Source organism: Hippoglossus stenolepis, chromosome 13, assembly GCF_022539355.2.
Source record: "Hippoglossus stenolepis isolate QCI-W04-F060 chromosome 13, HSTE1.2, whole genome shotgun sequence".
In the NCBI taxonomy this organism is placed as follows: Eukaryota; Metazoa; Chordata; class Actinopteri; order Pleuronectiformes; family Pleuronectidae; genus Hippoglossus; species Hippoglossus stenolepis.
The window spans coordinates 12,512,790-12,539,194 of record NC_061495.1 but is presented as its reverse complement, the minus strand read 5'-3'; the positions used below and the strand labels follow the sequence as shown (position 1 = coordinate 12,539,194).

Here is a 26,405-nt window from a genome sequence, read left to right as displayed (position 1 = left end):
ATGATAAAATACATAACAAAAAGAGTGAATAGTTCCAATCACAACATTTTAAAGCTGGAGATGTAATTACTTAATTACAACATGATAATAATAATACAACACTAACAATACTGAAAATTTTTAACTAATCCTTTCAACTCAACCGAAAAGAAAAAATAAATTAAATCTTACTTCACCAAATGTCTTATCTCACAAGACATTATAAATACTCGATGGCTCCATCTACTGGCCAGCGTCAGAAACATCGGCTGCAGACTCTCGGCTGCATGTGACTAATTGAATCGTCACATATCCGTGACACTTCTCACCCTGAGCAGCAGCCAGGAAACTTACTGAGGTTCAAATGAGTAATTAACTGATTATTGATGAGCTGATTAAACACATGGATTCATTTAACATCTGAATAAAATACAGTCTGACTGATTTCTGAGAGGATTCACAATCATTTCAACAATAACAGGTCATTTCAGTCACGAATGGATTGAACCATTCCGCGTGGGTGACACCACCAGAGTGTGCATGAACTCATAGAGAGAGAGAGAGCGTGTGCACGTGTGCGTGCTCGTGCATGTGGGCCGTTACTTTCCGGGTTGAGCTCATGGGGAGCGGTAGTTGCGCTGCCAGCTGACACCGAGGAGGGAGGTCACTCTCTCTCTCTCTGTCTGTGCCTGTATCTCTCTGTCTGTGAGTGAGGCTGCGAACCGGAGCATCATCATCATCATCACCACCACCATCATCATCTCCACCATCATCATCATCATCATCATGGCGGATCAAGGCGAAGCTCCGGCCGCCGTCCTCCTGCCTCAGCAGCCGGCGGCAGCGCTGACAACCAGCTGGCCAATAAGCCGGGAGTCGTACGAGCTGCAGGAAGTCATAGGTTAGTACCGGGAGGAGACACGCGCCGCGGCCGCTCATCTGCCGGGACTCACGACCGGGGCCTACCGGCGTTTTCTCTGCAGCCTCCAGTGGTGCTTTGCAATGCGGATGTTAACTGACACTACCGGTCCACAGCAGATGTGTGTGTGTGTGTGTGTGTGTGTGTGTGAGCGTGGGTGCATGTAGTGCGTATGAGCGTGGGTATCTGTGTGTGCGCGCTGACATGCATGTTACAGCTCGTTGTTGACAATGTCACATTCCCTCAGTGTGTTTGTGTGTTTGCTCTGATCGTACACACTTACTCGTGAGTGGCACGTGTCCACTTCATTGAATAAATCACGGATGCTGCGGTCGTGTAAAGAGTGTGTTAGTTGGGTCAGTGGTGTTATCTGTGGCGCGTGCATGCTGTTACAGTTGTACCATGCATTTGCTATGGTAGCCATACAGTATTATTATTATTAATGATAATTGTGGCACTGATGCACAGTTGTTTACTAAAGTTTGTCTAAAAAGTCAGTAAAAGAGCCACTTTCCACTCGGACTATTACTTAGTTTTCATTATTTATATTATTCATAAGAAATGTGTTCAATATTCTCATAAATCGCAAATTATCCTATTTATATATGATAAATAAACGATGAATAAGGCATCTCTAATTTCTCAGAACTCAAGGTGAGGTCATAAACTTTAACAATCCAAAACTCAAAGGCTCATTAACAGTTTACTTGGTGATAAATTTTCCGTAATGAACGAATCAATAAATTGACAAGTTGTTAAAGCACAGTAGCCATCGTCTAATAAAAGGCAGTGAACCTAGCCACGCTCACTCGCTTTATTGTATTGTTTATGTAAAGCTAGAGTAAAGAAAAACTGATAACATATCCACTGCCAGTGTAATATACATGGTGTTATTATCATTAACCATTTGTCTTGGTGTTTCCTGGCACCGTTACTATGCAGATCGCAGTAATTTATGGAAGAACTTTACTGTCGGAATTTATTTTGCCAGGACATCTGACAACGCTAACTTCCCCAGTTAGAAAGTTTTACTTCCTTCCATAAGTCACAACATATTTACAAAATATGAAATTCATAATAATGTAGAAATATTCAATTGCCAATACAACAATGAAAATCTCAAATGTACTGCAAGTTGTCAAAAGGAAGTTTCCTGAGCATTCTTAGGTAAACGCCTGTGTGGTGCAGATGAGCTGACAAGTCATATCATCGCCGATAAGAAATAGCTGCACAGCTGTGGGCTGCTGACTGTGTTGACTTATTGAGACCCCCTCTGTGTTCTCACAATCAACTGGGGAGCAGCCAGATCTCATGTGTCCTCTACTTTGTCTTATCCACCACCAGCAGTTGGCAAGCGAGTATATATACTGTACGCTGTATGTTGTATGTTACAGCTTCCAACAACTACACTTGTCCTGCGTGGCCTGATTTGTATTGAACCAAGCAAACAACCCATCGTGTAGGGGTAGGGGTGGGTGGGTGGGGGTCTGTACTTTAGGTCAGCTGATGTCGTAGCATTGGCCTCATGTTCCAGCTAGCTCACGTGAAAGGTGAATACCATAACTTTAACACAAAAATGTGGGGGGGAAAAAAGGCCACAGACAGACGTTGAGTTTGAGAGTCGTCTTCCAGCTGCGTGTGCAGTTTGTCTTTTTGCTGTGTCCCTCTTTGCTCCTGTCGACGCTGTCATTGCTCTGTTGTGATTCCAGGCAGCGGGGCCACAGCTGTGGTGCAGGCGGCCCTCTGCACCCCTAGACAGGAGCGCGTGGCCATAAAGAGAATCAACCTGGAAAAATGCCAGACCAGCATGGACGAGCTGTTGGTGAGTACGATAAATACGGGCTATTTTCTCAGCGTGGGTGCACAGTGTTTTTGTACCTTTTGTCTCATGCCTTATTTCTACTTTGCCTCTAATCCATACTGTTATTGTTCCCTTTGTTCATATCGAGGTGTGTATATATATTTATAGACATACGACATCCCAGGTGATATCCGATTCCTGTCATTTCTCTCACAACAGAAAGAAATTCAAGCCATGAGTCAGTGCTACCACCCCAATGTCGTCACCTACTACACCTCCTTCGTGGTGAAGGATGAACTCTGGTTAGTGATGAAGCTTCTGAGCGGAGGTAAGCTTCACCCTCCGAGCTGCGCGGAACCAAATCCTACCTCTGGCTTAATAATACATGAATGATCAGTGAATGTGTTGATGCACTGTATCCGCCTCCTTTTTCCTAGTTTGTGCTTTGACCTGCTGATAACTAGGTAACAACTCAGCTGGGGTTAAGTTGTACTGCAGTCAAAGTGACTGTATTTCATGCTTTTCCAGTTGAAATGATCAACTCAAAGCTCTGTACAGTACGAGTCACATTCACCCATTCCCATATACATTCATACAGTGCCTCTATACACAGAGGTCATCACATTCATTGTCAGCCATCAAGGTCACTTTGGAGTTCAGTAACTTGCGTATGGTCACTTCGGAAATCAGTCTGGAGGTGCCGGGGATTGAACCACCGACCTTCTGGTTGATGGACGACCCTATTGCAGTGGTCTCAAATACTTTAATGAAAAAAGTATCTACTTTTTCAATTTTATGAGCCTTTAAGCCGCTGTTTTCTACCGTGTACCCTAAAAACATCAAATCTTAAAATGTGTAGTACTTTTCCCGCCTGACTTTATCGCAGTGACACTCTTGGTTGCATGCCATGTTAAATAACATGTGTAGTCTAATGATTTTCTTCAGCACTGTCATGTCTGTCACTTGTGAAGAAAGTGCAGCAGTAGTGTTAATCCTGCCTTTTATGATTTACTCTTTAAGGGAGAACAACATCAGCCAGTGAAACAGATTGTGCTTGGTCGTAGATATTGATCGTGTAATGACTCAGTCTCACTGTGTGGCTTATTGGTGTTGTGCATTTTCCTGCTGTGTGTTTTTTAGGCTCTATGCTGGATATAATTAAGCACACAAGCAAAGAAGAGGACAAAAATCGAGCTCTGGATGAGCCTATTATCGCTACTATATTAAACGAAGTGCTGGAGGGTCTGGACTACCTGCACAGAAATGGACAGATTCACAGGTAAACACAAGACGTTTGCTTTAGTTTCTGATTAGATGCTTGTCATTATAAGAAATTAGAAACTCAATATAAGAGAATATATTCAGTCCATTGTCAGATGCTCTGGATAAGAGAGGTAAACAAATGCACAAGGAAGTTGAAAAGCTACATGTTATTGTGCTGATTTGACTGCAGCTCAGCTCTGTTCACTTCCTGTATTACAAGGTCGTTGGGAAACGACCTCTTTGGGCAGAGGTCCTGGTGATAGTGGCCCGTGGGACTCTGTTCACGCGAACATAAAGATCAATGCTGCACCACATGACTCTGATGGTTTCACTCTGTTTGTGTTTTGTTGGCCTCAGGGATGTGAAAGCTGGGAACATACTACTGGGAGAAGACGGATCTGTTCAGATTGCAGGTTGTTACACTCTCAAGTCTTTCGTTAAAACTACAATCCTCAACACAAACTGAATTTAATGTATTGAATTAATAGATTGTATTAATTAAAGAAAAATTGTAATGCCTGTTTTTTGTAATCATACACTAAGAAGGTCTGACATGCGACTGATTATAGGTCCTGAAAATACTTATATATGCTTGTTCAGTCCCTACATTCAAACTGGCTGTTTTTGGAAAATTTAATTTAATAGTAGGGATTAATTACTGTCTTCAAGTAAATAATACATTTAGAGGACCAACAAATTATGGATGCTGCTGTGTAAGAAAAAATTATATATGCAGGTTTGCCCCATTAAAGTTTCATAGATGTCAACGATAAAATGTTTTTTTCTATTTGGGTAAAAAAGGTTTAATCAGTCAAACCAGAATGAAACAAATCCCCCTTTTATCATTTAATCAATGACCTGAATTGATTGTATAATGTTTACTAGAATTTATCTGGATGTAACAGTCATTGATGATGGTTTTTATTGACATTTAACCACCAGTTTATTGACACTTCCTGTCACTCTTTTTACCACCAAATCGAAAATATTGTCCCTGCCAAATTTTTCTCATATCTTCAGAGTTGTGAGTTGGAAGCTGATGAACAGTTGTTATTACTTGGCTGCTTGTAACCATATGATTAAGTGTCAATACTTACTGGGACCACCAGTGCTTTTGCGGCTTGAACAGTCTAAATGTTACCCGTGGAAATAAAAGGCTAAAATGAATAATTGTATTCTTCCTCAGCTCGACTAAAATTCATAAAATATTTTTGATTTTGCATTTACTCTATAACTATTTGCTCTTGTGCTTATTTGGATGTACTGTTTTGACTGTGGGTAATCAATGAGATGCAAATAACGGGAGCGGTCAATGGCAAAGTCCTCTTCGAGAACGAAAATTTAAATGAATTTATTATATCATTATTGCTGTTCTACTATAATATTTACCTCCACCCAGCATTTTTTTTATCAGAAAAGTCTCCCTTATACTTTATATTTTAGAGTATAGATTTAAACCATGTATTACTTGTTGTTGTCTTTAAGATTTTGGAGTAAGTGCGTTCCTAGCTACAGGGGGCGATATGACCAGAAACAAAGTACGAAAGACTTTTGTCGGCACACCATGCTGGATGGCACCGGAGGTGATGGAACAGGTCGGTCTATCTCTATCCATACAACAGTACTTGTTGGTGACAATGTAAATTCAATTATCTTATAATATGTATTTTCCTGATACTAAGAGTTTTGTATATATATATATCTTTAGTATTTTTGTTACCCACTCAGATCATGACATTAGCAGAAGGTCCAGCAAACTTATTCCGGTGATATTGTTGTATTTCTTTTACCAGGTACGAGGTTATGATTTCAAAGCAGATATATGGAGTTTTGGAATTACAGCCATAGAGTTAGCGACGGGCTCCGCACCCTATCACCGCTACCCTCCCATGAAGGTGAGTGCTGCCGATGTGTTATGGAGGTTCTGCTTTCAGCCCTGTGCGTGCATTTGTTTGTTTGTAAGCAAGATCAAGCAAAAACTACTGGTCGGAACTTGGTGGAACTATGCAGTATAGGTCAGGGAAGAACAAATTAAATTCTGCTGCAGATCTAGGATTTATTTATTTATTTACTTTAACATTGCGAGATAGGGCGTTTTCACAGATTTATCAGGGAATAATTGATGGATCTTGATTTAAAAAATCAGGCATGTTTAGGAGACTGATTTCTAGAAGAGTGTGCAATTTGGTCCAGCTTGATTGAATTTAAGACTATTGGGCCCTGGTGGAGTTCTGCACTCTCAGGCCATTGTAGTTGGGTTGTTTTATCAGATTGCTTCCCTAATAACAGCTTTACTTGAAGAGCATTCATCAGCACAAGCAAAGAGGAAATCAGTATCTATTAACATCTTGGCCTACTAAACCTGGGCTTAAAGTTGCATTCAAGTTTCGTCATTTAAATGAAAGACACATACTTTGGAAACAGACAATTAACAAATAGATAAATATATGTATTGAAAATAACTTGCTGCTTTTACTGTCCACACCAGATCTACAGCTTCCTGCTTGGAGTTTCTTTTCCTCATCTGCACACATCCATTTTCTGAAGTGTGACCATTTCTCCTTGTTGTTTCAGGTTTTAATGCTTACCCTACAGAACGACCCACCCACTCTAGAGACGGGTATCGAGGACAAGGAAACGCTAAAAAGATACGGCAAATCGTTTCGGAAGCTAATAACTATGTGCCTTCAGAAGGATCCTGCCAAAAGGTTAGCGCCACACACCGTATATCAGCCAAATATTTCTGCGAGGAAAGCTGATGCAGTTTGTGATCAATAAAAGTCCCCTGATTAGAATTCAGCCAGTGCTGCGTTGTGATGTATCTTCCAACAGTTGTGCTCTCCTTTATCTGCAGGCCGACAGCCGCAGAGCTTTTGAAGTGCAAATTCTTCCAGAAGGCCAAGGTATTTGTTTCAACTCAAACATTTGACTCTCCATATTTTTGGGGTTTTCATATCAATGACTTGCACCTTCTTCATTTCAGTTTATTATGGTTATATGTACTGTGATACAATAGAAAAAATCCACATATTTAACACAATAGCCCTCTAATAATAATGACAGCATAATATAATTATAACAGTACATAACTTGTATAACTTATAAACTTGCTCTAAGTAGGCTATTTAAACATACATGTTCTGGTTCAGAGGTTCTGGCTGCCTGCGATGAACGATACAGGAATTATTTGTATCATTTGGTTGCATAGTTTGTAGAATGTTAATTTTATGAATGTGATTCAGAAAGATCAAGTCTTTGAAGCTGACTCTGGTTTAGTCACTGGTCTAACTTTTAACATTTTAAAAAGATCCGTCACAAAGTTTTTTTCTGATCACCACCACTTAAAAACATTTTCATGACTCATCATCAGGTTTTGATTAATTCATCAGTCTTCTATTTATTAATGATGATGATAATTTTCCTATTTTTCTTTTTGCGTTTTCTCTCTTGCAGAACAAAGAATACCTGATTGAAAAGCTTTTGTGTTGTGCACCAAAGATTTCTCAGCGAGCTAAGAAGGTTTGTTTACACAAACGTTCCCTGTAAAATAACTCAATTATTGACTAAACATGGGAAAAAAAAAAAAATTGAGGGCCGGGATTGACTGAAGTATCTCTTTCCGCCAGAGTGATGCATTTACAGTCAACACAAGCTGTGCACTCTGACTTTCTTCAGCATCTCAAACACGTCATGCTGAACCTGCTGTGTATATTATTTCAAATGTGAACCACGGCAGAATGAAGTGCTATAGATGTGTCAGTGACTTGTTAACGTCAGGTCACAGAAAGGAGCACATCACTAGCGCACTGGCCCACATGTTAGTTAAGAGGAAGTGCAGTTTTCAGGCACAGCTGATATTGGCTGCACATTATTACTCCGCCTGGGTGGCCGGGACCGAAATGGGGGCAGAGGGTCCATCGCCGAGAGGCACATTGGCCGAGTGCAAGGGTGGAAATTCACTGGCATGTTCGGGTGTGAATGGAGGGCATGGTGGAGAGCAGGGCTGTTAGTGTGTGTGACGTTAACATTACGCACAAACAGGGCAGGGTGTCAATACAGAGGGAGGCAGACGGTGGAGGGAGCGTCATGCTTCTGTGGAGGTTTGTTGATGGTTAATGTGGTAACTGTAGGTACCTTTAGCAGCCATGCGTCTGAATTGAGACGGGCCTATTTCTAAACAGTGGGATGAAGTTTTGTCAATACTGTGTGAGGCAGCCTCCACTTTCCCAGATTGGAATGACTTTACCGTCATCACCGACACAAATTCTAGAAGATTGGATCTAAAAATGAGTGACAGCATTAATGATTAGCAGGATGTTTTCCAAATGATCATTTGAATGTCTCTCAGCAACAGCCCCCTCATGAAAACACATTTGAATTCACTAGTCCTGATTTTTTTATGTGGATCTGCACCAAATTGCACACGCTCATAAATATTCTCTGAGAAATTAATGAAAATGTGGGGGAAAAACAATTTATGCCCCCATCGATCAAACTTTTATGGGTTGATTCCTGTACCATGTAATCCATTAAGTAGTTTTTGCAAATTCAAGACAATGAAAATGTATAGGTTGAATAATAATAATAATTAAAAGGGGTAATAATAATTTATATAAGTAGTTATAAATGAATCTTTTATAATATTTATTTTACCTTTCTAGACACCCAAGGGCACCTTACAATATATCATAAGTAAACACATGAATGACTCAAATTGGATCAGGAGACGCAAACACCTGTGGACACAACACATGAAACACAACAGTAGTTCAAAAGTAAAACCAAGGTTAAATAGGTCATATGTGTTTTTATCAGTGGAGTCCTGTAGAGATTGTAAAAGAAATAGGCCGTACATGTAAAGTATATACAGCCAGATAAAATCTGACTCTTGATACTTTCAGTGGATGAAATGCAAGAGCCTCAGAGAAACATTGTCATCTCAGGATGCTGTGAACCACTTCATAAGAAAACTCTCTTCTGAGAATTTCACTCAGGTGTACCCAAACCCTCAAGTTCAGCTCTTCTCTATGTCCACAACCACCTCACATGTCTTGGCCTCTGTGAGCTGCAGTGTGGGTTTTTTTTTCCCTCTGCCCTTTTTGCACCTCTTGTCCCCTGGCGTTCTTGTTTCTGTTCTATTTTTCTGCGTGGTGTTCTGTGGTCACAGTAAACACATGCAACTCTGCTCCCAGGAAACAAGCACTGTGTGGGTTCAAGAGGTGAAACTTAAATCCAAACAGCTAGAAAAAAAAAACCTCACCAGCTTTAAAATTGCCCTGATTCTCCTTGGTAATCCTCCAGTGAATGAATAGGAGATGGCAGATCCTGTCACCAATCAACTCATTTTAAATAAATACTTCCTTTTAATTAAAAGTGGGAGAAAATCGGCAACATTTCCCTTAAAAAGAAGAAGCAAGTCCGGTAAAGAGAAAAATACTTTCTTACAGACAATTATGTGTCAACGATTTTTTGTTATTTTGGAAATATAAATGTAAAAGAAAAGATGTTATGCAGAGTCATTCAGTTTAAACAACAGGTACATGTGAGTTGAGTAACCAGCAGAGGGCACCCTGACACCCATAGTGGAGCCTCTGATTTAGAGGTATAAATATCAGGATTAGATATAAGTGGTTTATAGCCAAGGTTCTGGGCTGCTCTCGTGTATTTGTAACATAATGAAAAGTGGGAAAATAAAAAAGGAATTAGATTGAGTTTGTGGTCCACCGACTGCTCATATGATGATATATTACTGCACAGATGTTTTTCCGAAGCCTGAGGCTTTTTTTACCAGAATGTGCAACAAATTCTTCCGTGAAAAACTACTGATGTGGCTTCTGCTCTCAAATTCTTATGTTATGATGTTTCACATTCACACTTATTTCCGTACAACTGCAGTGGGCGTCTTTGTATTTGATGTAAGTCGCGTACTGTATGATGTGTGGCTGCAGAGTGAATTGATCTGTGTCTGTTTTGCTCGAGGACCCTGAACACAGACGGGGGAGCCTTGGTGCTGTGTCAGGTTTGGATAATAATCCTGACACCAGCAGAAGGGTATAGTGCTGCTTTAACTTTGACCTTGTAGAGCTGACGAGTTTATTTGACCCTGGAGGTAGCAGCTTACATTTTTGTGTGCTGCCTCTTCCCTAACGCTGTGGTGCTCTCATTTCTTAACACTCCCAGACTAGTGCTGCTTGTCGTGCTCGCTCTTCCAGGCTGTAGTACTGCAACAATTAATAGTGTGTTTCATTGACTCTGCCTTAATGATCTGCTTTATTGTGCTGGTAGTTGCAGCTGTTGTTGCTCCTGGTGTTGAACCTGAGTTTTCCCTTTTGCTGTGTTGTACTCATTGTGCTGTACCCAGCCTCTCCCTACTAAACTGACTGTTAAGCAGCCGTATGGTTTATTTTGGAGCACGGAGCATTTTCATAAATCAATGTATTTTATATATCAGATAAAGTTAAGATAACAGGATACTCAAATTTCCAGAGTTTTATCAGTCAGTCTTTTCACATGTTGGCAGATCATCAGGTCCATTAAATATTTTTGTGTAAATGTTTGCTTACGTTGATTTGGTTGATTGAAATGTCGACAAACATGATTTGTCTCCATTAAAATTAACATTGTAAGATCACGAGGACCTTTTAAACAATTGCTTACTCTTAAGTATGTCATTGTAATGTGAAAAATATTAGAGCTAGGCCGATCAGTTGGCCGGTATGAGCCTTTCACAGATATATCCCAAAATATATATGTTTATGTAATTCAAGTTCTATATATCTGGTTGTATTAATGTTTTTTATTATTTAAAGTTCTTCATAGTAAAGTTTATGTTTAAACTATAAAATATCAAACGTCAATTACAATTCTTTTTTATAAGGTGCGATAACAACATCTTAGGAATCATGGCCCAATATATCGGTATAAGAAATGTTTTTACCCGATAAAAACGACATCTGCACCCGAAATCTTTCTTGTAACATGAAAAGCAAATCCTTTAACGTCTTGTCCAATTTTAACTGGATTCATGGGTAGAGCACAATGTATATCCACATGTAATAAAACAAATCTATGAACGGGGTCATTAATATTGGTTGTGCTGGCTCTGTGCTCACCGTGCCCCAGGTGAGGAGGGTGCCAGGCTCCAGCGGTCACCTGCACAAGACGGAGGACGGAGACTGGGAGTGGAGCGACGATGAGCTGGACGAGGGCAGCGAGGAGGGAAAGGCTGCAGTGAATCAGGGCAGGGTAGGTGAGACCCCACCAACACGTGCTGTAGCAGCATGTATTCTTTTATATTAGGTCTTTACATTTATATTCAAATACATACAAGAGCAGCAGTACGTTTAAACATATTTTCACTTGTCTTGTTATACGATGAAACCTTGAGTGTGACCTTATGAAGGTGCTTGTCATTATTTATGCATGTCATGTCTAACCCCCCCCCTCCCCCACTGTGTTTGACCCAGTACATTCCTTACCTCCCTGATCAGTGAACTTTTTGGATGGCAGATGGTTTGCTGTCTCTCTGAGAGAGGCTGTCCTGAGGTGGCTGTAATGAGCTGGAAGGTAGCAGCAAGGACTGGAGGCAGGAGGAAGTAGAAAGATGTGATCAAAGCACTCTTTGATAAAGATTCCCCGCTTTAATGTATGATGCAATAAATACCAAAAGACATGATTTAAGATATAAGTTCATAGTCTGATAGTCAGTGGGCGATTTGATGGGGGGGGTGGGGGGTGGTGGTCATTTTGGATGCATCTCCCTTGTTAACCTGCCGCCCCCACCCTCTCCATCTCGTAGTAGTGAGAGTAGAGTGCAGGGGCAGACGGGCTGTTTAATTGAATATGTAACTCTAGTCTGCCTGAAGCATTGATTCTTCATCTGACTGAGGTTTGAGCGAGTTAGCCACGCCCTGACACTGGCTCGGAAACATCAGTACCGTAGCACAGTAACTGTCTCCATGCCGCTGCCTGTGGGGCTGAAAGTTCAGTTTTAATGTTTATTCATTTATTATTTGATAAACGGTTATAAAAAGACATTTCTTAAAGTCACAGAAGGAAGATAACTGGGGAAGATGGGATTGTGAAATCAGAAATACTGCAGTTATGGTTAAGGCGTCCTGCACAATGTCCTTTTGGAGGTGTACGTAGGTGTGTGTTGGTTTGTTGTGTGGGAGCAGAGGTGTGCTCCTATTTTTGTTAAACAAAATAACAAATCACCTGCTGCTGATCGTTTTTTTACAAGGACGTGTTTTTAGTTTCCTTTCATCGATCCTGGGCTACTTTTCATTAGTTGTTCTGTTTCTTCATGAAAGTAAAAAATATGTTTGGACAAGCTGACACATGAAAATTGAAAAGTGAATGAAGGTGCACTTTATTAATTTCTTTGTTGTTTTTTAAAAAAGGAAAGACAGTAGTAATTCTTATTGTGGTCCTATGAATATGAATATGAATATCAAAATGTAAATGTGTAAAATCTATGTGTTTCCCTCCAGTCACGAAGGGTCAGAGATGAGGCCGATGATGTAAGTTCCTCCCGTACACTGATTCAACATGTCGTTAAAACGATAAACGTCCTCTTTGTGTTTTGTTGAAGAGACACGTTGTCATAGACACACAGGCTTTACTATTCCTACCGCTGTGCAAGTCGATAACTCAGCAGAGGTGGAATTTCTGGAATTGCAATCAACTAGCAAACTTGGCCTGAAGCGTGTGTTAAGAGTCATGAACTCAATTAGGAGTGTTCATTTCACCGCACATTTAATCTCAACAGCCAAGGGCCCGTTCTAAAATGAAGCCAGAAAAGTCATTGATTGTTGGGACCTAACTTTCCTGCATTGTATTTGTAAGATGAATAATTTAAACAAGGATGTTAAAGCATTTGTGCAATTATGCCTCTCATTTGATTCCTCCTAGAAAGAGGACACCAACAATGTTCCCATTGAAGGGTTATCTATTCACCATCCCCAGGTGAGGGACTTGGCCACAACACTAATTTGTCATGAATCAATGACCTTGAAGCCACAATGATTGTTTAGTGTGTGTGTGTGTGTGTGTGTGTGTGTGTGTGTGTGTGTGTGTGTGTGTGTGTGTGTGTGTGTGTGTGTGTGTGTGTGTGTGTGTGTGTGTGTGTGTGTGTGTGTGTGTGTGTGTGTGTGTGTGTGTGTGTGTGTGTGTGTGTGTGTGTGTGTCTGCTGTTTACGCAGTCACATTATGAGGACTTGTCTTCAGGGTTTCCGCAGTGTCTTAAGAAGTCTAAAAACATTTAATCATCTGCATTTTGGGCCTTAAAAAGTCATAAATATGTTAAAAGAATACATTCAGGTAGATCTTAATTATGTAACGTTCATTTAACGTTACATCTGTCACGCTGGAACTGTATTTTGTGAGATAACATGGTGTTTAGAGGGTTATTCTCTACCAGGCTACTTCACCTTATCTTCAATTTTGCCTCTGATATTCCTTCATATCCGTCTTACCTGACAAAGGTCTTAAATTTCATTTATTATGGTCTTAAAGAGGCTTAAATGTAACTTGTTGAAACCTGCAGAGACCCTGGGGGAAAAAAAGGCAAGTCCCCATCATGTAAAACATTAAATTCATGTTAAGTGTTCATGTTTTAACGTTAGGTTTAGATTGAGGTTAGCGTAAAGGTTAGGGCTGTGCAAGTGCTGGCTATGCTTCAGGTTAGAGTAAGTCTGCAGAAAATGAATGTAAGTCAATGTAACATGAAGTCATGGAGACACGAGTGCGTGCACATGTGCGCGTGGGTCTTGTGGCGAGATGCTCTCATCAGTGATCACTCAGAGTAAATGGCTGTCTGCCCGACAGTGCCGGCTCATAGCCTGTGCCTATCTCACCCGCAGACTCGCTGCCATTCTAACCCATTTTCGGAGGCTATTGTCTGTTTGAAAATGAGCCTCAGTAGTTCGAGGTGTAGTCTTGTGCTCCTGTCGTGACTGAACTCTGACAGCTCCACTCAGCAGTCATTGCATCCAGCTCAAATCCATCTTTTGGCTCTGAAAAAAAAAGAAGCCATTTTTAAAATGGCATTGATAATGTTGGTGAGATCATTTCGCAACACAACGTAATGCATTGTTCCCTTTCCTTACCCTCACACCTTTTCCTGCTGCTGCAATGCACTGAGGACATTTGTCAGAAAAAAACAAAGCACATGGACTGAGTGGGAGTTCACTACATTCACATTTTTCCGACTATATGTTCCTAACGTCTTGGTCTGCAGTAAACGCTCTGTGCAGAAGTCCTTCTTCTGCAATGTTCCAATCTATTTGTGTCCAATTTAAACTCATCATCAGCTGTTTTTTCATGCAGGTTGAACCGTATGGAGATAAACCAGACATTCAAGGTGCTGTGAACATGGTTCTGCGGCTAAGGTGAGACTGATGATTACAGACAGTTTCCTCCATCACATGCTGACACACAAGAGCAATCTTAGGAAAATATCGACTCGAATCTCTCCAGGCAGCTCGGGGTCAAAACCACTTTGGAAATCGCTCAGTTTCTATGCAGCAGAAGCATAAATTCCGAGCAGATTTTTACAGATTGTGTCTCGCATTTCATCATCACTTCACTTCGTCCTTTACATGCAGGCTCCTTAAAAGACGTCATGATCTCTGCTCGCTGTGGAGGGGATCTGGCATCGCCACAGATCCCTTCATCTCACTTTGTCTCCCCGGTCATTTCGCAGGGAGGAGTGTTACACTCCAGTGGTTCTCTGGCTGTGCTCTGCAATCTGCTTCTCTCCCTCTTGCATGGATGTCACAGTTTTGTTTTGGTTCTTGTGTGCCTGCTCGGAATAAATACGCGCTGCTCCGCTGTATAAAGCCCGATTTGTACTCCAACTGTGTAAGAAAGATGTTGAAGCCTATGCAAGTGACCTTGGCTGTTTTGAGTATTTATACTTGGAGAACACTGAACTTATTGAGGCAAAATGAGTGTGAGTTTTGTGTACTTATCCAGCGACTGTGGATGAGACACGCTGTCAAGTGGACCAATCGGCATTGCTGCAAAGATGTAATTACATTTTGAGGGAGATGCACTTCAGGACACAGAGTTGTGTATGCAGCTACAAATCGCACTGTTGAATTCAGAAGTATAACGTGGCCCTAAGGCCTCAATTATATTCAATCTCATAAACAGACAGCTCAGACAGTTGTTCTTCATGGACGTCTTTCCTGTTCACGTAGAGGACACATTGGCAGTTGGTGCCCTTGTCAAGTAGTGGCCACTAGAGATGTTCGGATATCGATACCAGCATCGGAATTGCCTCTGACACTGCTGAAAATGTACGCAAATCTATGTGCCGTTCTTTCCCTGGAAAACACTTCTTCTTGTGCTGTACTGCCGTTGGTCACTAGCTGTTTTCAGAGCGGCAAAGAACAATTATTGCAATATTTCATGCTTTTAAGTTCCATGAGTCGTGAGCCGCATGCAAGACTTCAGCTTTGGAGGATGGCGTCAGTCAGTTACAACACTAGCAATAGGCCATGCAACAATTATACAGGGTTGGTAGCCTAAAGCTGTTAAAATGCATTATATAAGTCTTTGTTTTTTTAAATGCACTTTTATTGGATCAGTACTTGGTATCGGCCAGTACACACAGTCCAAGTATTGGAATTGGTATCGGAAAGGGGAAAATGGTATTGGAGAATCTCTAGTAACAACGCAAGTGTATTGAGACGTCTCCCTCATGTACATGCTCTCATGACAAAATGTACGTCACACAGACCCTAGCAGACCCTCCCATACTCACTGATTTAGAAAGTATAAAGCAAACAACTTCCTCAGGGGTTTTCAAAGTCCGAACTTGAGAGCCTCCCCTCAGACACAGTTTGGAAAAAGCTTTGATTTTTGGATTCCTGTGTAATCATGATTATTTTATTTGAACTCATGGCTCATAGATAATGTCCTGAGGCAGAACGACTGTATTTCTGAACTTTAACAAGATCGAAACATTTAGACAATGCTAAGTGATCTTGTTTAACTTCACTGAGACTCCCCCTGAATCTGTTTCGGAGCCCCCTCCCTCGGGAAGGACCGTCTCCCTCTTTGAAAACCTCTGAACTAGACGTCGGTGATGTCGGCAGCGGTCTGTGTACGAGTCCAGTAATGGAGTAGACTGCCACTTCTCATATTATTCCAGAGACATTTCATGAATGTATCGAGGCTTGTCGATTTAGATCCAGAATGGCCTCGTAGATACTTTCTCTCTCACATTATATATACAGTAATCATCATGAGGGAACGCGGGTATTCAGAGCACAGGCTCAGATCAGTCATTGTGTGAGAAAGAGAAAGAGAGGGCATTTTTTAAGAGGTGCAGCAGCAGCAGCAGCAGACAGACAGTGGTGCATATTTGGACATTTGAAAGTCGGCCTTCCTGCAGCTCCCTGATGAGCTGGTTGTCGAGCACACTCTTGGCTGAACAGACGTATGAAGGTCCCTCCCCGGGCGTCCAGTCGAGCACACAACAGGAGACAGCTAACTGTTCATTGGCTGCTGAAAAGTTATTTCTAACCCCTAGATGAAAATAAATCGGGAGCACTTTGATGGTTCTGTTCTTTGCTTTTACAACTTACACATGAGATGTTGGCTCAATCTGTGGATTCTTTATAGCCCAAGGAAAACAGATTCAATCTCTTTATCAGTGGTGCAGTTACAACATGTGTAGGATTGTTGCTGAAGATCTTATTAGATTAGGGCGGGGGCGGGGGAACAGTTGGAATGGTTACTTCAGAAAAACCTTGCAAAAGAATCAGTCAAAGCAGAGTCGTGCAGCACTTTCCTGCACGGAGAAACGTATTCATTGTGTGTAATGTGAGCAGCATTAGTCTGTCAGGTCACCTCTCTTTCTTTAACAGCCCAAATACTCAGTGTTAGACGTACGAACATGTGATGGATGCTTTCTTAGATGCAGTCCAAAAGCTTACTGAAGAGTTTAAATACTCATTTGTGCCCTGGTGGAATACCGAGACCTTTCACTACGCCCTCTTCTTTGACGTGCTCTGTATTGACGATGGGATTTTTGTATTATGCTTTATATTCCCCAAACTAGAAGATAGACTCGGCAGAACCTTACATTGTATTTGATGTAGCAGCGAGATGTAAGGAAACCCTTTGAAAGCCTGAGTAACACTGAGTCTCTGCAGCAGGTGTCTCCTCTGACTTTGATTCATTAATTCTATCAGCTTTCTGCTTTATTTTGAGTCTGAACTGTGGGATGAGGGCAGAGAGAAAGGGTGCAGTGCAATTTGTTCCTGACTGAGGAAGTGTTTCTTCAGGAGGAAATCTTTTTTATTTTTTAGTGCTGAGGAGGATTTGGCTGCTTCGATTCAAAGTGAATCAGCACAGAAGGTGTCATTAGATGAGAGGCTGCATTCACATTTTGGCATTTTCTTTGGCCGCGTTCCGATGTTTGGGCAACAGAAGAAATATTATGAGACCTGCGTGAGAGGCAGTGTGTTTAAGTCGGGTGATTAAATGAGGGACTTATGTAAAGTAGATGTTGGGTACATTATTTTCGTTAATTATAAGATAAAAATACTCAGGCATCTGTAACCCAATAATTAATGTGATTTTCTAACAACTCATATTATAGTGAAAATGCTCCTGTCTTGTTTGAACCCACTCAAAGCAACTGTGAGCCAAGTTTGTTCATCCTCGCCGCTGTGACGTCTGTCTGATCCGTGGCCATCACCAAACATTTTGAGATTGTCTAAAGCAAATAGTTGATCGGTGGCTTGTTAGTCCTCCCCATGTTCTGTGTATAAAGATGGATGACATGAAAAGCTCCACAGAAGTGAAGCCAAATTGTCTTGATCGACATCTGGTGGCTGGCTGCAAAATCAATCATAAATTCTGCCTCCTCCATGTTAGTGGATGGGACAGGAATTTTCAAAGATGGTTTATGTCATTTTAGGTAGTTCTTATCACTGGTGTTTGTTAAAGTGTTACTTTTTCCGGTAAGTTTGTTTTTTATTAGTAATTTGATGCTATAAAAACGGGATGAAATGTCTTGATTGACAGCTGAGACTGACTCATGATTGGTCGAGTGGGACCTCGCTCCCGTGGCTCCATCCCCCGACCACTACTGCACAGACTCTGGCTCCAAATACACAAGAGGGTGGCGTTTGTATCTGGGATATTTTGGCTTAATTTCTGGATAGCGGGAGGAAGTAGAGACACGTTGTGCATCTTTAAATTAAGTCTATGATTCTCATTGTTGAGAAAATGTATTTTTCTTAATGGATCTTATCAGTTGTCAAGTGCAATATTATACTAGCCTGTAGAGAAGTTGGCAAAACACACAACAATCAATCTGACTATTTGTAAAAGTTTTTAAATCCATGAATGTAATTGGGTTTGAGGGAACAAAATAAGCAGCTAATTGGCCTCCTTTGTCAACAATAAAGGAGTCCAAGCTGATTAGCATCAGTCTATGTTAATATGAAACTCCCCGTCGCAGTGACGAGGAGAAAAAGCAGCCGCACAAATTTAATTTTTGTCGACATTTTACCTGGAACTGACTCTGGTTTTTTTTTTCTCCCTCGTCATTTCTCACAAAGGCACTGAGCTCTCCTGAGAGTAGCATTGTCAGCAGTTTAAAGGGGAAGTAATGACTTGCATAATATGCTCGGCTGTTGGTGCAATGTCCTTCGGTTAGCACAGATGCAAAATTGATTTCCCCTGACCGGAGTCCAGAGGTGACATTTCCTTGCGTCTTCTCAAAGTTCTTGTTCATAAAGGGGAAGCAGAAGCAGACACAAGTCAGGGTCACTGCTTCAAATATCCTCCTTATTTACGTGTTTGGGGAACATGAATTTATGCCTGTGATATCAGTTTATAAAGAGATGCTTTGAAGCCTGCAGCGTTGGCTTTATTGCCTGATTGCCTGTCAGTTTTTTGGAAGCCAAATAAGTCAAAACTTTTGACAGATCTCTAGTTATGATATAAGCACAGGATATTTTTTCGATCATTATAGTGAATCCTCTTTGCATTGATTGTGTTTTTTAATATGTTAAAAAAGTGCCTGTATGTCAGCGTGACATAAAATATAGAATAAACCTTTGTGATCTCAACATAGAAGAACATGTGTTTGTTGGCTTAGGTCTCATCAAGTGTTGAGATTTTATTTTCTTTAATGATTTTCTTACCCAAAGATACCAGTTGGCTGCTGCACTGTCAGTCACTTCTTTGATAGACAACAGTGAAGAGCAGAAATAATTTTTTAATAGATTCCTCTGGGGATTGCTGTCACTTGAAATGTATGAAATCTTTATTAAAAATCAGACCTGTCTATAATGGTGGAAAAGAGGTCTGTCAAAATAACTTGTTGAAACCTTCCATCGTTCAGTGGGATTATTCCTCTCACTTCATCTCACATACAAATATAATGTGTCTAAATAAACAGTCAGCGAAATGCTACTTTTAATGCTGTTAAACCATTAAATCTCCCACGTCACGACAGTGGTCAGTCTACTTTATATACACCTCATCCCACATGGTCCTGATGGAGTCTGTCAGAACACTTTCTAAACACCCACTGCAGTCGTATCTTTGGAGGAGGCAGATTTTAGGAACCTTTTATTTTGGCGGGGTGATGATCCTCTGACATACACGTACCTAAGCTTTGACAATGTGTCCTCTCTGTTTCCACTGCTGGAAAATAGAGAGGTTTTCCTCATCCGTATGCTCTGCCTGAATATTTACTGAATCTCTGATTACATCAGACGTCACATTGAAGTCTGACTAAGTGATATTAAATCCTCACTCAGACTGTTTTGCTTATAACAAACTCATGGTGGATGCTGTTTGTCTTTGGTTGTGTTTGTGTGTTTGTGTGTGTGTTGACTTATGGGTCTAATCTCATCTGAAATGAGAGTTGTACGCTGGCCGTGTTATTTATATAACCACACTACAAACCAAATTCATCTGCTCCTGCCATAGTTCTTTAGAGAATAGCACCGACATGTCCTGCCTTTACCGGAGGCCGGCTACTCCTCCGTCACACTCACCGTAAAGACAGATTTATAATGCAGGTAATGCAAATGAATGCAGGTTGATTCCGCGAAGAGGCTGGAGGGCACATTTTATGAGTGCAATCAAATGCACTAGATGTATACATGCTTATTATTCACATTTTAACTGCAGTGTAGGATGCAGGATACATACCGCTTCAGAAATGGAGGTACATTACGTACTATGTTCATTCATTTAAGAACATTTCGTCATAATTAAACACAGAATTTAAATAGATACATATCTCAGTCTGTTACCAGCATCATTCAAAAACTTAATGTCCAATTGCTTTTTGATTATTGGACTAATGTTGATGGGGTGACCGGGAAATGCTCCAAACGAATGATAACCTTGCTGCCTGACAAGTAAATGAGCTGCTGTTTGTTTTCACGTTTGCCAACTTTAGGAGGCGATGATATGTTTATAATTTAAAAATAATTTTGAGGTTTGGCTTGTTTCTACTGCCCTCAAGTGGGAAAACCCCCGCAAAGTGCCGGTTTATGATAGTATTCCTAATAAAATGTATTTATATGACACCTTTAAAAACACAGCTAAGGTGCTTTACAGGTTAGAAATTAAGAACTGAAGGCAAAATGTAGGACATGATTAAGAGCAAAGATCACAGAACGGCCTGGTCACCCTTGGTCCTCAGTCGGGACTGTGGTATGCTAAGTACGGCCTTCGCAAAGGACCTCAGGTTACGACCGGGACAGATGGTGTCAAAATATTCTAAACCTACTTAAGTGCAAATCCATTACGAGCCTTAAAAGTCAACAATAAAAATCTTGAAATCAATTCTAAGATTGATTTCAAGCCATTGAAGAGAAGCTAAAATCAGAGGAATATGCTCTTTTTGTGGAATTAGTGAGAAGAACAATAATTTCACACATTTTCGTCCACGTTTGACAAACTCACAGCTGTGGTTCGACAGTGTTTAACATCCCATCTGTGCTGTTTGCTCACCTCATCATCACTTCCCCTATTTCACACAAGTCATTTTCATTAATGCACTCAACGCTGATCTCCTGCTTCCTTCCGGATTTCCTTCCACTCTGTCGTATATCTGCTCCTTTTTTCAAAGGGAGATGCAACAACTATTTATCTGACATTTTGGATACCACTTGTGCAATCACACCCCCTTGTCTTTCCTCTCAGGAACTCGAAGAAGGAGCTGAACGACATCCGCTTTGAATTCACTCCTGGCCGAGGTACGAGCTCAGCTTCTAATTGATTTGTATGTGCTATTCCCTTCGTAATAACATTTGCAGGCTCCGTGAATTGTTATGTGTGTAATGGACGAGGGCAGTGTTTGTAGTGGGAAACACTCATGAAAGTGTCTAATGTAATTTCTAACACAATTACCTGGAGAGTGAAGTGTTGCACATCCAATATTTGTTATATGTTATTCACTCACCAGACACAGCCGATGGTGTTTCCCAGGAACTGTTCTCGGCTGGACTGGTCAACGGGCACGATGTGGTTATTGGTAATGTTACACCTGATTCTTCTAGTAAAATTGATCGATTCCAGTGTGTGAGTAATGTGTGATAGAGAAAGTGCTGCACATACAGTAGATGCACTGTGTGAACCAATATATATATTCTAAAAAAATGTAGATTCCCATATAAACGGTTGACACAAGATATTGCTTTTCTTTAGCATTGACATGTCCTGAAATGTATTTGTTTGCCATTATAACCATTGCAGTTGCTGTCAACCTTCAGAAGATTGTCGATGACCCCACTACATACAAAGTATTGACCTTTAAGCTGGTGAGTCTCCGGATGACTGATGGTCGACGACAGCCTCCCGGGTTTGTCGTGCCCGACAGCATCTCGCCGTAAACAGGTTGTTGTTGATGAAAGGAACGGGAGAGGTGGAGTTATTAGGAAGGACACAAACAGACCAAATAGCTTCGGCACCAACCCGTCATCTGTCGCTGAAGCTTTTTCAGTCAGTGAGACAGAGGATATATTTAAGGGCTGTTTAGTTGTGTTTTGTATAATATTCAGTGACATCATTCTGTCAGCGTCTCTTCATCTCCAGCACGAACAAAATCCTGAAGGTCAAACCCAGTTTTCATTCAACAGCAGCACCGTCTGTCTGTCTGTCTGTCTGTCTATCTGTCTGCTTCTCTATCTGTCTTCTTCTCTATCTGTCTATCTGTCTGTCTGTCTGTCTGTTATCTACTATCTGTCTGTCTGTCTGTCTGTCTGTCTCTCTGTCTGTCTGTCTGTCTGTCTGTCTGTCTGTCTGTCTGTCTGTCTGTCTGTCTGTCTGTCTGTCTCTCTGCAGCCATCACTCGAAATTGATTCTTTTTTGCAGTTCACATGGGGGGGGGGGTCACATATTCTCCACGCAGTAATGGTTTTTCGGAGTCTGCATGTGATCCAGACTCACTCTAATACTTCATCTGTAATCACAGCAGAGGAGAGGCCAGACAAAGACTAATTGCACTTTACGTATGAGCCACTTCAAGAGGTCACTTTTCTGTGGCTATTAGAGAAGCAACAACATTTGTGTGGGGGGGGAATGGAAGCAAAGCAATAATGTCAGTTCTGCTGGATATGACAAAAACATGTCAATGATGTTTTATTGACCTTTGTCTAGTTGTGGGTAAACAACAGCTGTGCTTGGGGTACAGAGCGACCTTTCTGCCATGTTTGCCTCCCCAGCAGCTGCTAAGTGTTGCAGGTAGACGGCAGTGCAGATGTAGACGCACCATGTAGATGTATGCCCATACGTTACCTCTGCTCTATGCTGCAGACTGCGTACAATCCTCACTTCTCTCCTAAACGAAGCGTTACTGGTGCAGAGTCACAAAACCCAGCAAGTGGGAATAATGACCCTCGGTAGGGGAACACTTTCATGCACTGTTTATAGTGTGGGTGGCACCTCTGTGACTGACCTGCTTTTAAAGCACTAGCAGCATGTTGATCAGACAGCTGCAGGACTCTCAGATCTCCAGAGAGATGGAGGGTCTGTCTCCTATCAGGTGTGAATCAATGGAGGACGGCGGGTTAGGTCACGCATTTTCTAGAGAACAGCTGGTTGGAAAAAAAAAACTCTTATCTATCTTAGTCAGTGTAAGAAAGGGGGTGAGATGAGTTGCTGGGAGATTGACCTGTCAGTAATATATATATATATATATATATTGTGCTTTGTCACCAGGACCTGTGACACTTGGGGATTCAAACATTTTATATGGACACCTGAGTATTACATGTGATTGTTGAGCTCTCATTCCAAATCCACGGACATTAATATGCTGCGGAAATAGCCTCCACTCCTCTGGGAAAGCTCTCCACCCGATTTTTAAAACCTGGCCGCAGGGATTGGCTCCCATTCGGCCACAAGAGCGTCAGTGAGGTCGGCCACTGATGCCGGGCTGCATTCAGCGTTTCAATCCATCTCAAAGGTGTTCGCATGGGGTTAATGACTCTGTGCAGGTCAGTCAAGTTCATCCATACCAAACTTTAAAAAAAGCCATTTCTTTACTGACCGATGTTTGTGCACAGGGCTACAGCAGGGGGGGTAAACTAAATCCTGAAAACAAGCCCAGACCAAGAGTAGATTAAAGAACTTTTGGTCATTAACTATACATTTCTTATTCCTTGTATACAAACTAAAAATAAATCAAGTTTACATTTGAGCTTTTTCATTTCGTCCTCCAATATTATATTATTAAATGTATAAGATTTTCCAGAAGTGACCTACCTACATTAATTCCTCCCTCTTACCGTCTTTTAAAAAAATTGTAACAGTGCCATCGTATAAACCCGCCAGAACAAAAAAATTGACATTTGCACGAAGCAAAGGAGAGTCAATAACCGAGTCTGCAGTTTGCTTTAGCTCCATGGAGCTTTACTCACAGCTCACATGTTTTGAGTCGGTGGAGACCAAAAACTGAGGTTAAAAGAGAGGTTAAAATGTAACATATCAGAAACACACCTACAATTGAGGAAATAGCAACAATCACAACAGCAAGTAAGAAAAAACATCATCAAAAAAAACCAACAACAATAAATCACAAAACACGGTAGATGCTGTTGACAAGGATCATCGCTGTGTTTTTTTTTTTTTTATTGTTGTTGTGCTTTGTTGTACGTATGATTCGCACTTCAGGGCCACCGTAGTTTGTAGATAAATTCAAACCCTGAACCAGGTTGTTTTATGAGAGTTATGGGAGTAATGAGCGCACTGACTTGCAGTATTTTCATCCCGTGGTGTTCCACTCCAGCTGTTCTAGAGATTTCTCAGGATTAGTTTTTTGTTGATGGAGATGAAAGTCTTGCCCCGCTGACCCTCTCGGTGTCTTCTCCCCCGCTCAGGAGTCCGGCTGTGACGACACGGAGATCCCGGACGAGGTGAAGCTGATCGGCTTTGCGCAGCTGAGCGTCAGCTGATGCTCTCTTTACGCCTGAAGCAGGTGAGACAGTTCAGGGCAGACAGACTGAGGAGCACACACCACCACTTCCTGCAACTTCCTCCCGACAACCCCCCCTCAAAAACTCCTCCTCCCTCACTCCCCTTCACCTCCCCCAAGGCTAAGCTCTGCCGCCGCCGCCTTCACCCCCTTAGCGCACACCTCCCTGCTCACTGCCCCCTGACCTTTAACCTTGACAACATTCCACCGCCCAGCGCACGGAGCGGGATCAGGATACAGCCCAGGAACCTAAAGATGAACTCAGGTGGAGAAAGAAGATGATAAAGATGTAGCTTTGAATGTTATATTTATAAAAAAAAAAAATTATTTTCCTCATTTTTATTTGACATCTCATTACCTCTGTTTTCCGCAGAAGCTCTCGGTATTTATTGAAATTAGAATGATTTCTATTTTTAATTCACCTTTTTTGTTGCCATGGTAAAAAAACAAAAACAAATTTGCTTTAACTCGCATCTCACAGACTCGCTCATTTGTGCTGTTTGTCTGAGGTCTGCTGTCAGAATGTAAGAATTGAGTTCATTTAAGGGGACAAGCACATTTTCATATTAACATAATGAATGTCTAAAAAGAACATGAATTGTAATTCTTCGTCAAGACCTGTTTTACACTGACGAGAAGGGAACCATTTGCTTGAGTGTGCAGCTTTAAAAAAAGAAAAAAAGAAGCGAGACCTGGATGTTACTGTGTATAATTTGCTGCTCTCGACAGTGTTACTGCTTCAAAATGCTAGAGGTGCCTTGTTCATTTTTCTGTGCCTAAGGAAGTAGTCAGTGAGTGAGACCACACAAAGACCAGAACCTGCTGATTTTTCCATTTCACAAATGTATTACTCCAGCAATGACACAGCTCACATGAAAGTATCTTAATGACACACGCTACAATGCACTTTTTGGCCCCCCCTCCCCTCTCCCCCCGACAAGCTGACGCTTATGGCCCCGGAGACAAGTTTAACTCGTGTGCTCTCATCACCAGACGCATAAAAAAAATAACAGAACCTGTGCTCATGTAATCCGCTCTGGTTTCTGCGTTTTCAGATGCCAGGCTAGCAGACAAAAATCCTCTCACTCTGTCCTGCTGCACTACGAAACATTCTTTTTTTGTTCCCCAAAATCATTGTAGTTATTAAAATGTACTGTACAACAACGCATCTGAGGATGAAAAACCAAAAGGCATCTACTGAGAGGGTGACGAGCCATTTGTTTGTTCAAACAAGTCCTGTAGCTCGAAATCATTTTTAAGTATTGAGGTGGTTAATATTAACTTGTACTAAATTCTTTATTTTATGACGTAATTTATTGTTTTCTATGTACAGTATGTGAACCATTTCAGCATATTACCCCTTCTCCCTCTGTAATCAGCTGATGTCAAGTTTCTGACGAGGAGCGACGAATAAAATATTGCTATTATTTAAAAAAAGGTGTGGACTTTTGAGGGTTTTTTATATAAGCATATATACAATTTGCCTGTTCTATGACTCGTAGCTTATGCTAATGTTAGCAACTTTTAGGTAGATATTATCATCTCCGCCAATGAGGTAATGTTTGTTTGTGAACCGAATTACACAAAAAACTACTTGATGGATTTCCATGAAACTCTGGAAGGACGGGACACGGTCCAAGAAATAACCCATGAGGTTTTGGAGCAGATCCAGACAAAGAGCCGGCTCCAGGAATTTTATCTCACTATCTTCATTCTCTCTGTGATTTTTTTTTTTAACCTTTTCACCACAGGGAACAATTCATGGATCTTGATGATACAAATCACGCATATTAAAGGTACTGACTTTCACTGTCTGTGAAATTTGGTGCAGATTTAACCCAGTGGGAGTGTTGGTAGAGGTTTGCCGTCTACTGAGAGTCATTCTAGTTGTGTAAGTGACATTAGGGAGTAGTGTTCTGACTTTCTGACTTATTTATATGCCACATTTTAACCCCCATCTTTAACCTGTAATTCCAGATGAA

The 26,405-nt window shown here is 41.2% G+C and overlaps 1 protein-coding gene across 4 annotated transcripts; it reads left to right on the top strand.

Moving 5' to 3' along the window:
• Window positions 1-559: 559 nt before the first annotated feature.
• Window positions 560-25,860, top strand: stk39 (serine threonine kinase 39). 4 transcript variants are annotated; one of them, XM_035175307.2, is made up of 19 exons: window positions 560-880; window positions 2,608-2,720; window positions 2,919-3,027; window positions 3,840-3,978; window positions 4,320-4,375; window positions 5,448-5,557; window positions 5,756-5,857; window positions 6,537-6,670; window positions 6,817-6,865; window positions 7,416-7,481; window positions 9,942-10,013; window positions 11,085-11,207; window positions 12,455-12,484; window positions 12,876-12,929; window positions 14,292-14,353; window positions 21,153-21,205; window positions 21,415-21,483; window positions 21,705-21,769; window positions 24,329-25,860. In XM_035175307.2, exons 1-19 carry the CDS (start codon window positions 766-768, stop codon window positions 24,401-24,403), a joined length of 1,596 nt encoding a protein of 531 aa, XP_035031198.1. In that variant the 5' UTR covers window positions 560-765; the 3' UTR covers window positions 24,404-25,860. The 4 variants fall into 4 exon arrangements, with proteins under 4 accessions (XP_035031198.1, XP_035031201.1, XP_035031199.1 ...); XM_035175308.2 differs by lacking the exon at window positions 9,942-10,013 and having other exon boundaries at window positions 561-880; XM_035175310.2 differs by lacking the exons at window positions 12,455-12,484; window positions 12,876-12,929.
• Window positions 25,861-26,405: the final 545 nt, after the last annotated feature.

Excerpts from the sequence above, each read along its gene's own strand:
- stk39 (XM_035175307.2), top strand. The coding sequence starts at position 766 with ATGGCGGATCAAGGCGAAGCTCCGGCCGCCGTCCTCCTGCCTCAGCAG. Across the intron at positions 6,866-7,415 it reads AATTCTTCCAGAAGGCCAAG|AACAAAGAATACCTGATTGA; the intron begins GTATTTGTTTCA and ends TCTCTCTTGCAG. Across the intron at positions 21,770-24,328 it reads AAGTATTGACCTTTAAGCTG|GAGTCCGGCTGTGACGACAC; the intron begins GTGAGTCTCCGG and ends TCCCCCGCTCAG.